Here is a 13,408-nt window from a genome sequence, read left to right on the forward strand (position 1 = left end):
CTTAGGGGATGTGGCTATCTCGGTTTGTTTTAAATTTCAGGGCAATGCGTGGTGTAGAAAGACCAGGTAAATGTTTATTGTGATGAAGATATAGATTCAAAGTGATCTGTCCAAGGTTAGAAAGCTTATCTGTGGCAAAAATTTGAGTTTAAAGCTAGGTTAAGTACAATATTCTTTTTACTTTAGCAGGTATTGTACTTAGTATTATAAGGCAGATTTAAGTCAGTTTAAATGTAGAAGCTGATTTTCACAGTATGCTAAAAACATAAATAACAAACATAAGTATAAATAGCTGTTTTATAAAATTTCCAAAATAAATAAAACATTTGAAATTTAAGCACAATATGAGCTACTGGCTTCAGGACTCTAATCTATCCTATCAGGCAGTAAGATGTTTTCCCCATTAAGTCCAAATAATAGTTTTCCTAACTCTTTACACAGCATACTAAACATATACTACTAAAGCATTTATTAAATTAAATTGTAATTAGTAGTGTGTGTTTCCCTGGAAATTCCTTTAAAAGTTGAAGTGGTCACTTCCATTTTTATATCATCAGCTTAGTCAGTGTATATCAGCTGAATTGCTGACCCTTCAATTAAAATCTATTCTCAGGACCATGACAGGAATGCTATGGAAATCTATTATGCTATTACTGTAATTATTACCGTCTGTAACATAGTAAACAATTTATAGTCTCCTATCATAAAAACTTGAGTTAGTTAAGAATCATGCTCACATCTGATTCTTTGAAATGCACAATTATTTTATGTTTATTAAATGCTTACCTGAGAGTTCTAGACAGTGTAAGACAGAGCCCCCAAATCTAAAGTTTTCTTCTTCCTCCTAAATATTAACCTATTTGTATCAATTATTAGTAAGTTTGGAGGCCATCCAAAAGTTTTCCAAACTTAGTTTGTCAAAACATATGTAAATGTAACAAATGGTACCTCTACAACACTAAACACAGCTGTAAATAACTTTCATTTCCAAGCTAAATTTTTCCAAAGTTTTATCTCCATTTAGTCATTTTTTTCTATGGCAGCCCCAAATTACAACTTCATCAAATTTTTTAACATAATAAAAAATTATTTCTTCTATTCATATGCCAGTTAATTCTATAATACAGTTAAATACTAGTTTTTAAAGCCTTCAAAATTATTTCAGTTTTTTCTTCCATTTTACTTCCTGAAAAAATTCAGTACAAAAATCACTATCTGGGGCTGAGAAAGACAGGTGAACATGCTAGAGGGAGGGTCACAGTGGTCCAGAGCAGAGTCTCAGAGCCTGCAAGATAAGGATGGCTTCCAAAGGGGCCTAGGAGAAGGCCTGAACCCAACGAGGATGAGGAGGGCATCTGTGTAAGAAGAGTGGCCTGGTATGGCGGGGCATAGCACTTCAGAGGGGTGAGCAAGGATACTCCATCAGAGATGGGGAGAGAAGAGTTAGAGGGATACGGCAGAAGACTAGTTACATACAAGGGAATTGATCAAATAAGTAAACATATTAAGTTAAAAATTGTGAATCACTATACTGTACACTTGTAACTTATGTAATATTGTACAGCAACTATACTTCAATAAAAAAGCTGTGTATTGTACTTGTTAACTTTTGTGTTTAGAATTGTTACAAAATTGATTAAAACATATTTCAGCACAAAAATTACGATAAATCAATGCCACATATTTCCAATTACCTAAAATACTTTGTAACTATAGTTCCCAATTTTTAGGTGAATAATAACCCCTTTGATAATCTAAATATGCAATCTCCTTCCAGAACATAAATACATGATAAAAATCTCAATTATATTTCAGGAACTTTAGTCAGTGAACCCATTTAGTGCCCCTTTTCCCCCAAAAAATCTGGCCCATGGTCTTAAGCAGCTTAGTCACTGCTTAAAATTATTACTATTATATAGTAAAATATGTCAAAGGGACTTGAAAAATACTTAAAATGTGTTCCTGTTTTTCAGAAATAAAATTGGGGTAAAATTAACATCAGCTATTTTAACTACCTTTGCAAGATGGGAGACAGGTTATACCTTCCCAACCTTTAAAATAATTCTGAGATTCTGTACTTCACTGGTGAAACAAGTATGATATACTGACTTAAAACTCTTCTCAACAAAATCCACCTACTGGGTACCAAAAAAAGTACTGACAGAAAACGTCCTGCTTTGGGACAGAGTAAACCTGGTTCCTAACACACACATATACACACTCAATCTACAAAAGCTTTGGAAAGAAAGGTGGACTAAGAGTATAAAGGGGAAATTCTGACCTCCTGTGGTGCTGGACTGTCTGTAGTAATAGGTAGAAGAGACAATAAGACCACTTCATATTTAAAACTGTATTTCAGAGACATGTGATATGGCTACCTAGGAAAGGGACGGACCAATCTGACCAACAACAGTATTTGATCTCCATGCCCTAGATTAAAGAAGATTTAGAAATTTCCCCTTAAGAATCAAGAAATAGTAGTCTGCCACATCAAGTGGAAAACCACACAAAAACAATCTTCTGTGAGAATTCTATTTCCATCTGTAAAGAGGTTGCTTTGACAAGAGTTCCCTTCATTACCTTGTTTTTAAAGTCCTAAACACTTTCTTTGCATACAGTGCCCAGTCATTCTAGACTATGTAACTTTCTCATGTTTGTATCTAAATCTAGCTAATTAAAATCAACAAATGTCCCCCAACTTTTATTTCAGTCCACCTACCCAATGAATTGTGAGTATATTCAGTATTAAGAATACAATTTCTGTATGGCAAAAAATATCAGCATTCTCACCTCTCTTCCTTAATTTAGCCCACATACTATGAAGTTTCTTAATTAAAAGGGTGGCTGTGTTTTTAAACTTGAGAGTACTATAAACGGTCTATTTTCAAAGATAGAATATGAATGAAAAGCAAAAATAGATTAAGAATTATAATTTGAGGATTAAGCTATACATATTTTAAAAATCACAATGAATGTCTTTTTTTCCTTAAGCCTACTAAATGAAACTGGGATATCATCCAGATTACATTTCTTATATATGTCAATCCAGGCATTGCCCCTATTACAAAATTAAAAGACTCCCAGTCTATAAAACTATTTTGTGTTTGTCTGAATTACACTGCTTTATGATTAAGGAAATGAAATTACATCAGGTAAAGAATTACGTGTGTAAAACATTAATACATTCATCACTGAAAAAACCATTCACCATTTCTCGAAGAGTTAGTAGTATATGATTTGACAGTAGTATGCTTTTTATCTATAAAGTATTGTTTCTCTAAACTCCAATAGCATTTGGTTTATACATTTCTTATGTCACTTATCACATTAATGATTCACAGTGCAGTTAACTTGTATACTTTTGTCTTCTTCTACTATTCCCTTAGTGTCTACATTTATCTTTACATTCTTCCCTCAAACATCTAAAACAGTTACAGCATCCATAAAATTGAATAACCTCACCTTCAAATATACCATAAATCTCCTCAAATTCAGGCAAAAAATATTCTTTTAAAAAATATTTAGTAACACAAAAACTTTTAAGAAAACAATTTGCCAACATGTGTCAAGAGCCACAAAATGTTGGAACACTTTGCTACAGTAATCTTACTGCAGAGACCATAAACAAATAAATAACGATACTGCCCTCTGCTCTCAATACACATACACGAACCCTGTGTGTTTAAAGATCTTCATCACCATGTTATTTGTAAAACTTAATGTTCACTGGTGGAGAAATAAATTACAAAAACTAAGATATATTCAGTCACAAATTATTTTCATTTTGCTTTTCCTAATTTCTACAATAAAACACATTAACTTCATTACAAAAGCACTTAAAAAATGCAGATAAAAAAACCCAGAAGGAAAACAAAAATTAAATAGTAGGTATGTGATTTTTTTCCTTAAACTTTCTCTGCTTTGGTTAAATTATTTCTTTGAAATAAAATTCACATAACATAAATTTCATCAGTTTTGAAGTGCATAACTCAGAGGTTTTTCTATATTCACAATGTTGGGCAAATCATTGGCTAAATTACTTTTATTACTGAAAGTAAAGTAAAAATACAGAGCTCAAGGAAGAAAATTTTAAAATATTACTCAAAGCATTTCAAGTGTCCAACATATCTTAACTTCAGAATTAAGCATAACACTACTAAGTGCCCTAGATACAAAATGCACCTGAACAGCCTTGATACAAAACAAAAGTGCCAGCATTACTTTTCAATTTTTTAAAATAACTCTGGATGTTATTACATCAATTCAAACACCAACAAGAAGGTGGGGGGAAGCTATCTACTACAGTCAATGTGTCACTAAGTACCTCCTGAACTTTTACTAGTAAGTCATATACAAAAAACACATTATGATAAACGCTGAATCCCTAAAATGGCTAAACTAGCATGTTCTAAGCTTCCTTCCGCCAAAAAAAAAAAAAAGAAAAAGAAAGAAAGAAAGAAATGTCAATGATATAGGTCAAATACACTATGACAACAAAGAAAACCTCTGCTACAAAATTTTTGCAAAGCTTAAGATTATAAAAATAATCAAACTATGAATTTTATTTTCAAATAATTCAAAATGACAGATTTAATATCATTTGCTCTTCAAAATATTTTCTGGTTAGATAAAGCAATCTATATATTCCTGAGTTCTACCTCCTTGAAAGATTTGAGTAAAATCAGGATCTTACAATTAACATTTTATTCTCAGAGCATAGGCAAGTCTAATTAAGAAGCATACAAAGGACAATAAAGTTCCAAGCCCAAATGAGTTTGACACTTTGCTGAATTAGAGAACTAAGTGTCTCCATTATTTGATATGCCTGACATTGGGTTTTAAACCAAATTTTTAAACAAAGATTCAAAATCAAGAATTCCAACTCTTCATCTGGGGGAAATCAAGATCTTCATAATCTAAGCTTGCACTATTATAAAGTTACATCTTAGGGGTCAGATACTAAAGTCAATGTGCAGTGCAAATTAATCTTGAAACTGCTCTCTGAATCATCTATAAACACAATTACATATAAACTGACAACCTGTTTTTCTTCCTGCACTAAAACAGATACCTGTTTCTTTGAGCACATAAGAAGTAACTAGTTCATATTAGCGTACCTAGACTAACTCAGCAAGGTAAGATGCTCACATATGAAAGTACATGGAAGCTGAAAATGACTGGAGGAATAGAAAATTAACCTCTCTCACTTCATGCTCACCCTAGGCCAGACACTCATTCCAGTGGAATGACAGGATAAAATTGCTTGCACAATTTAAGATATCTAATTCTCATTCATTTCCTCTTTCTCTCTGTCTCTGTCTTTTCCTCTGTCTCTTTAATTTTTTAGGGAAAACAGAATATCTAGTTGAAATCATACAAGTTCAAGGCATAATGGATGCACTCTACTGAACCCTGCACTATATGCAGTACTCCCAAATAAGCTTCTGCATAGTGCTTAAGAACACACCAGACTGTGAAACAGTCTGCATGCCTCAGTTTCTTCAACTCTAAAATGGAGATAACAATAATACGTACATCATAGGGTTGTTGTTAAGGATTGTATGAGTTACATACATAAAGTATGAGTACTTTATGTACTTGAAATACTGCCTGGCACATAATAAGTTATGTAGGTACTGGCTATTGTTTTCCCACTGGACTGCCCACTTTATGTTTTTCCCAATAGTAGTCTTCAAAAATCTGCCCTACCACAACTTCTTTATCCAGTCATCTGTCGATGGACATTTAGGTTGCTTCCATGTCTTGGCTATTGTAAATATTGCTGCTATGAACACAGGGGTGCATGTATCTTTTCGAATTAGTTTCCTCCAGATATATACCCAAGATTTCTGGATCACAGGGTAAGTCTATTTTCAGTTTTTTTAAGCAATCTCCATACTGTTTTCCATAATGGTTGCAACAAACTACATTCCCACCAACACTGTAGGAAGATTCCCTTTTCTCCAAACCCTCTCCAGCATTTATGGTTTGTGGACTTATCAACGATGGCCATTCTGACCTGTATGAGGTGATACCTCATTGTAGCTTTGATTTGCATTTCTCTGATAGTCAGCAATACTGAGCATTTTTGTGGTATATATATCTATATATACATACACAAGAATACTACTCAGCCATAAAAAAAGAATAAAATAATGCTATTTGCAGCAATATGGATGGACCTAGATATTAACATACTAAGTGAAGTAAGCCAGAAAGAGAAAGAAAAATACCATATGATATCATTTATGTGTGGAATATTAAAAAAAAAAAAAGACACAAATGAACTTATTTACAAAACAGAGACAGACTCACAGACATAGAAAACAAACTTATGGCTACCAATAGGGGAAAGGAGGTGAGGAGGGATAAATTGGGGGCTTGGGATTTGTAGATACTAATTACTATACATAAAATAGATAAAACAGCAAGGTCATAGGGTATAGCACAGTGAACTAACTATACTCAATACCTTGTAATGGCATATAATGAAAAAGAATATGAAAAGGAATATATATATATATATATGTATAAATGGATCACTATGCTGGACACCAGAAATTAACACATTGTAAATCGACTGTACTTCAACTAAAAACAAAACAAAACAAAAAAACCGCCTCCTCAACTATGGCACTAATAATCTCCAACCAGGGACAAGATCTCTCATACCTTTAAATGTCTATGGCTCAATTTCTGTATGGACTCTACTAACTCATATTTACTTCCTGAAAATGTTACTTATCTTTTTATGTATACTTTATGTTGTCATATAAATTATAAGCTCCTGTAAGGGAGAAAATATTGGAATACACATCATGACTCTTTTACATAAAAAGCCACTCAAGTAAATACTCAATAAATATTGCTTATGAGGCAAGGTTACTGGATAAAGGTTTTCCAACAAAGGACAAAGAGATAAAGAAATCAACTGTTAAATACAGATACTCAGTTTGTATCAATGTATAAATCTCAAACCAAGATCTATCATAAGAGCCAAAACTGTTCTAAGCATAAATCCCAAAAATAACAACTTACCTCATAAGGAATAGCTTGTAGTCTCTAAGTTAAGAATATTAAAGCCAAGGTTAGTTTTAGCTTTCTATAATTTATAAACAACGCTGTCAGATTTGGCCTAAAGTCCACAAAACACACAATGTATTAGACACTTACTAAAAGGTAACTATGTGTTATACATTGCAACTATGTAGGTGGAAAGATTTAGACCCTGTACTCAACAAGTCTATACAAAGATAGCTAATTAAACAGTAATGTTCAAGGTATAATGGGGAAAACAGAGTAACAATATTAACACCCATCCTCCTTTATCCTCAGTTGAAGTCTTATCAAGGAAGAGAAAAAACAAAAGCTGTAGTTGACAAAAGCGCTGGCCAGAAAAACTAATAAATGAGATACATTCAGAAACTGCATACATTCTCTAAAAAATCAAAATCAGCTAATTATTAAATATTTTTCACCTGGAAAACTGTCACAGAAATTTTAAACCAAATATCTGGCCTTGATTCACAGATATTTTATTCCATTAGGATATATTTTAAAATTACTCTTTAAAGTAAATTTTAATGTCAAATTTGGGGGGGGAAATTGCTATGGTTCTAATGGACCTAGGAAGTTTTCTTACAAATTAAAAAATAATCTCATATTTGTCTACAGTTTGTTATTTAAGAACACTAACATTACATACGTAAAGGTAAGATGTATTTCTTCATATATAATGATCATGATTACAAACCTATGGAAGAAGAGGTATGTATGCTATGCACATTTTATCCATCTGTCTAGACCCATCTTTGCTCTACAGCAGCAATCTGTAAGCTAGGTGTACTATGCTTCTTACTCAACCAGAGAAAAACAAGTTAACCAACTCTACCAAGTATCAAGTTTGCAGACTTTGTACCTCCAAGTTTTAACTATGCAAATTATTATAATGCGGATGTTTCCAAACAGCCACAAACTGACCCTCAGGTAAAATATTCTCCTCGGTTGATAAAATATTCTTCCCTTCAATGGAGTATTTCATACCTAATTCAATTAATCTAATTCAACACCAAAATAAACATACCAGTTGAATGTAATTAGTAAAATTTAATGTGCACTACATAAAGGCCCAGTCAGCATCAACTCAACTTTCTTTGTCAAGAATAGTCAATCCTATTCTGCCTTTCACCTTCCTAAGACAAATAGAGAAATACAACAAAATTGCATCAAACTTAGGAGTTTCAGTGAGGTGAAAATACTATATAGCCAATTAAGACCAAAACTGTCATTTAAAATTACTAATTTTATATATGGTATAGTATTTTTTCACATGTAATGATGATGTTATCAACCTACAGTCAAAATACCCCTTGACAATCTCTTAAAATGGACTATAGGCAGGGGAAGGTGTTCATAGGATACAACACACCCATGAGAAAAATGAGACTGAATTAAAGAACAAGGAGAGTCATATTTTATTCATTCCAGGGCTTATACTCAATGAATGAATTCCCAGGGTAGTCATTTGCATGATTATGATCCTCTACATCATCCCTCTTTTTCAAATTCGGAGAATATATGTTTAAGTTCAACACTCATGTGGTATGACTCTACTGCACTATATGAGCCAGAGAATAAAATTATCCTGGGGTAATAAGTAACCACCAGATGCTCTCTCCTTTCGTAGCATTATCAACTGAAGAGAACTTCTTGTATGCTCTTTCACCACCACCCCCCAACTACTTCTTAACTTTTACTTAGTTTCCAAAACTGTGCCGTCTACAAAAAAAAAAAAAAAGAGAGAGACAAGAAAGTACTTAAATCCCATCATGCCATCAAGTTAAATTTTTAAATGTATTTGCACAACAAAAGAAAACATATAACACATGATCTCTGCAGTTATTTGGGCTACTGTTCACAAATCATTCTGAGCAGCTCATTAATAGTTTAAAACTTAAAAGTCAAAACCCAGTTTTAGTGAGAAATCATATCTTACCCACAACCATAAGTGTGAATTCAAACCCTCTCTTCACTGATTTTCTGTATACTTGATTTGGGAGATTTGCAAATCCCACATAGCCTTCAAGGTTCTTCTGTTGCTGAGAAAAGCAAAAAAGGGTCCAGTTATTTATGTTTCCACAAAATGCTTCTGTCACACTTTCAAATTCCCTTCATTAACTTATTTTAGAAAACTCAAACTGTTATTCACATGGCAAATCAAACTGATTTTATAGTGTTACCAATGAAAGTATTAGTTACTTGCAGCAATGGACAAAATGAATTTAGCATGATTGATCGACAATATAATAGTCAAGAATAAAAACCCAAGGGAGTAAAATAAAAATTAAAGAAACCTGCCTCAGAACAAAGATTTTACTCTATAGTGAGTTAGTAATAATAACATTCTCACCAATCAACCAAAAGAAAAAAAAAGAAAAAAAGACTTTTCACAATAAAAAATTCAAATCCCTTAAAATTATATTAAGAACTCTTTTAATTATCCCCTTGGCTCATACTAATTACTACAAGCATGAGTTTCTTGAAATTTGTCTTCTAATTCATGAAATAAAATCAAAATGTCAAATTCAGAATTTTTCATAAACTCTTAAAAGCTCTCATGATCAATGTCAATCAGTAAACAATATCTTTCAAGCTGTTATACCAGGTCTAATTATGTCACTTCAAAGTTTTCACATGATCCTGCTGCCTCCATAATCAGGGACAGGTTTGAAAGTAAGTTTTAATTCAGTTTTTTGTATGGCTTTTAATTCTTTGATGACCTCAACAATAGTTTCATGAGTAATTCAAAGAAACCTACTTCTAAAATGGGTGTAGTAAGTCTGATTTTCAACTTACCCATTGGTGAGAAAAACTGTCCATAGTTCAGACCATCTGAATGAGTAGAGTCTTACTGATTAATTTTACTTAGAGGTAGGTCTTATTCATCATTAAAATATAACAGCAAAATATTCCTAAGAGATGCACATTTCTCTTAAAGGTTTTTGCCACATTTAATTCTCATCCAAAAAAACTCATACAAGATCAAAGTATTAATTCAATACATTTGGATTTAACAAAGAACAACAATCTGCATTCCTCACTAGTTTTACATATGTAACTAAATATTCCATCCATAACCTTTTATCCTTTTTAAAAATCCATATAAACTAATTTTTAAAACAAAATGTTGAGAAGATAAGTAAGCCAATTAAACTAAAAAGCTAATTTTAAACATACTATTTAGGATACTGATCAGAATATAAGGTTTTAAAATCAAATACTTGAAAGCCTATGTGTAGAGATAAAATTTTATGTATTATATTTAAAGCTTCCTTGTTTCATACTTCATCCAACTATAACTGAAATTTAAGTTAACTTAGACTGAAAAAAGTCTCTGTATAAATTATGTAGTATACTCACAGCTACTTTGTAAAGACAACATTTCCATCATTCCAGTGTTCCAGATTCCAACAGAACAGATCCACAGAAGAACAGTAAACAAGGAATTCCAAGAATCATACATGGCACATTCAGCCCGAACAGGAGAGGAAAATCCATTGGAACACAGTAAAAAATAGAGGGGAAAAAAATGAAAGTTACTTACATGTAACTCAACAAATTAGAGGTAAATTACAAGTAAATTGAAGGCAAATATTTTTCTATTCATGTCAGGTATTTCTAATCCATTTCATCAGCTTGCCTGATGAAATACAGAACCAAAGATCTATCTTTTTATAAAGGACAATTACTATACTCTGTAGCTGAAGTCTTATAAGAAATGGTGGAAAGCTGTAAAGTATGAAGCTTCAAGAAGGTATAAGGGACCAAATTTAAATTCTAAGAAGAAAAAAATGTAAATTTTATACAATTTTGCTTTGTCAGTCACAGATTAAGACAGCCCAGATCAAATAAATACAAATGTTTTAGCTAAAATCTTTATACAGCGCTGTATTTCAAGTAATTAAAGTTCAGAACTGGAAGAAATGCAGACTTGTGGATAAAGGAAAGGGAAGAAAGCTAAAGATGGCAGGCAGTAACAAACGGAAAGATGAACGTAAATGTGAGCTGTGAAAACTGAAAGGTAACTAACAGAGCATAGAGAAGAAAACAGACTATCCCTGGACAAAAATGTCTGTGAAAAGGGTACATCTTTATTCTATATCAAACAAATCTGTGAGTTTTGTTCACATGAATTATATTACAACCTAGAATACATGATGATGATTATTCAAGTGTCACCTTCACAGAGAGGACTGCCCTGACCACCTTATCTAAAATTACTCAGCACTTTGCTGTTTTATGTTTTTGTCTTTTGCACTTCAATATACATTTTACAAATTTTGTTTATTGCAATATCCACCTGACTCTGCCTCCAAGAAGAATGTAAACTCCATCAAGCTATAGATTAAATGAATTATATAAATTGTGGCATCAAAAAGAGGAAGGCATCTGGGAGAGGTGAAGAAGTTTCAGAGAAAATATTTTAGGTTACAAATTCAAGGAACCCACAATGCAAAAGGCTTAAAAAAATGTCTGAATCTACCCGTGTCTTATTCATTGCTTTATCCTCAACTCCTAGGACAGTCTTAGGCACACAGTACAATTAGGGGATTGAATAAAGAATAGGGGGGAAAGCATTCCAGGGCAAGCAGTGGGCCCTAAAGTGGGGGTGAACTTGGCACTTTCAGGAAAAAGAAGGTACATCAACTACAATAAAGTGAGGTAGGTGACCAGGGGATAAGTGATAGAAAACGAGGTCAGGGAGGCAGGCAGGGGCCAGATCATGTGGGATCCAGCCATCACAAGAAATGTGGATGTTATTTTAGGCATGATGGGAAGCCACTGGAGGGTTTTACCTAGGCAAGTGACCTGACCTGATTTGTGTTTTAAAGATAGCTCTCACGGCTAAGAGAAGTGGAAATAAGAAAACTAGTAAGGAGCCTACTGCAATAGTCCAAGAAAGAAAGGATATACTAAATTTAGGTAGTATAGATGCAAGGAGAGAGAAGGATTCAGGATACACTTTGAAGGAAGGATTGCCAGGACATTGCTGGTAGATTAGATGTGACTGGTAAAAGAAGAAGAGACCAAAGATAACTCCTAAGTACTTGGTTTGAACACCTCTAGGGAAATAGACAAAAAAGGGGAGGAAGAAATTGGGCAGTGAGAGCCAAAATCACCAAAATCAAAAACAGCTTTGAACATGTTAAGTTGGGGTATCTATTACATATTCAAGAAGAGATGACCAGTAGGCAGTTAAATATATGAATTCAGAAATTCCAGGGTTGGTTGGTGCTGAAAATACAGACTCAGGAAACATAAGCATATAGACAGTTATTGGGAGAGGACTGGATTCCCAAAAAGAGCTTATAGATAAAAGGAGGTTTAGACAGCATCCTGTAGCACTCCAACACTGAGATGTTAGGCAGAGAAAAAGTGAGAAACATCAGACAGTGAGGAGGAAGGAAAACGAGGACTGACTCAAGGTCACTCAATTGCGTTAAATGATACCGAAAATACTGAAAAGCCAAATGAAATACCAGAGATGTGAACGCATAATTTGTAAATAAGGTTATTGGTAACTTTGAACAAAAGCAGTCTTAGTAACATAGTGAAGAAGAAGAGTGAGGTTGAGAGTAAATAATTCTTTGTACATAACTATTATAACATTTTAAATAATTTCACATTTTAAATTATTTTAAATTTAAGTATGTTACTTGCCAGTTTCCCCATATGACTGATTTCCCAGGGGGAGGGAATCATGTCATATTCATCTCTACATTTCTAACAAAGTGCTGATATACAGGAGTTATTAAAAATTGATAAATGTGGCATCAAAATTTCTTCTGAGGAAGAAACTGTCTAAACACAAAAGACAGAATTAGGGAACACACTAATAATGTAACATTGTTGACTAAACCATACAAACTTTCCACATTTCATAAGAATCTTTCCTTACCCAAAATTCTAAAATCAACCACAGTCTGTAATTCAGAAGACTTAACCACCCACTGATTCTTTTTCTGCACAAATAAAATGTTCACAGTGCCAGTGTGAAACATAATCTCTGGATAAAGAAAATTATTTATAGATGAGTATTAAAACTGTGACACTTGAAAGCATGTGAATGTAGATAAAAGTATATTCACCCAGCTTCTAAGAAAATAATTTTAGTAGTCTTTTAAGAGTGTTACTTGATTTCAAACATAAGAACACAAGAAACAGTTATCGAATCATTTTTTCTAAAAGCATGTATTTACAAAATCTTTTAGGTACTATCTAAAAGATATGCCAAATCTCTATGTCAAAATTTATATTTAAAAAGATCAAGCTACAACAATTCCATTGCTTGCTGTTTCACCACCTGCAGAAAAACTTAAATACAATACACAGTAATTTCAGTGTCTAA

At 32.9% G+C, this 13,408-nt stretch overlaps 1 protein-coding gene across 2 annotated transcripts in view; it reads right to left on the minus strand.

Moving 5' to 3' along the window:
- The window catches only part of SEPTIN7 (septin 7), a 69,244-nt gene extending 59,350 nt beyond the window's left edge, over nt 1–9,894 (minus strand). For both annotated transcript variants that reach the window (XM_074367238.1, XM_074367237.1), the window contains exons 1-2: nt 9,856–9,894; nt 8,996–9,098 (exon numbers count right to left, since the gene is read on the minus strand). In XM_074367238.1, coding sequence (XP_074223339.1) covers nt 8,996–9,098; nt 9,856–9,879 — 127 coding nt within the window. In that variant the 5' untranslated portion in view covers nt 9,880–9,894. The remainder of the gene's footprint in view (nt 1–8,995; nt 9,099–9,855) is intronic.
- Nucleotides 9,895–13,408: the final 3,514 nt, after the last annotated feature.

This window comes from Camelus bactrianus, chromosome 7 (genome assembly GCF_048773025.1).
Source record: "Camelus bactrianus isolate YW-2024 breed Bactrian camel chromosome 7, ASM4877302v1, whole genome shotgun sequence".
Classification (NCBI taxonomy): Eukaryota; Metazoa; Chordata; class Mammalia; order Artiodactyla; family Camelidae; genus Camelus; species Camelus bactrianus.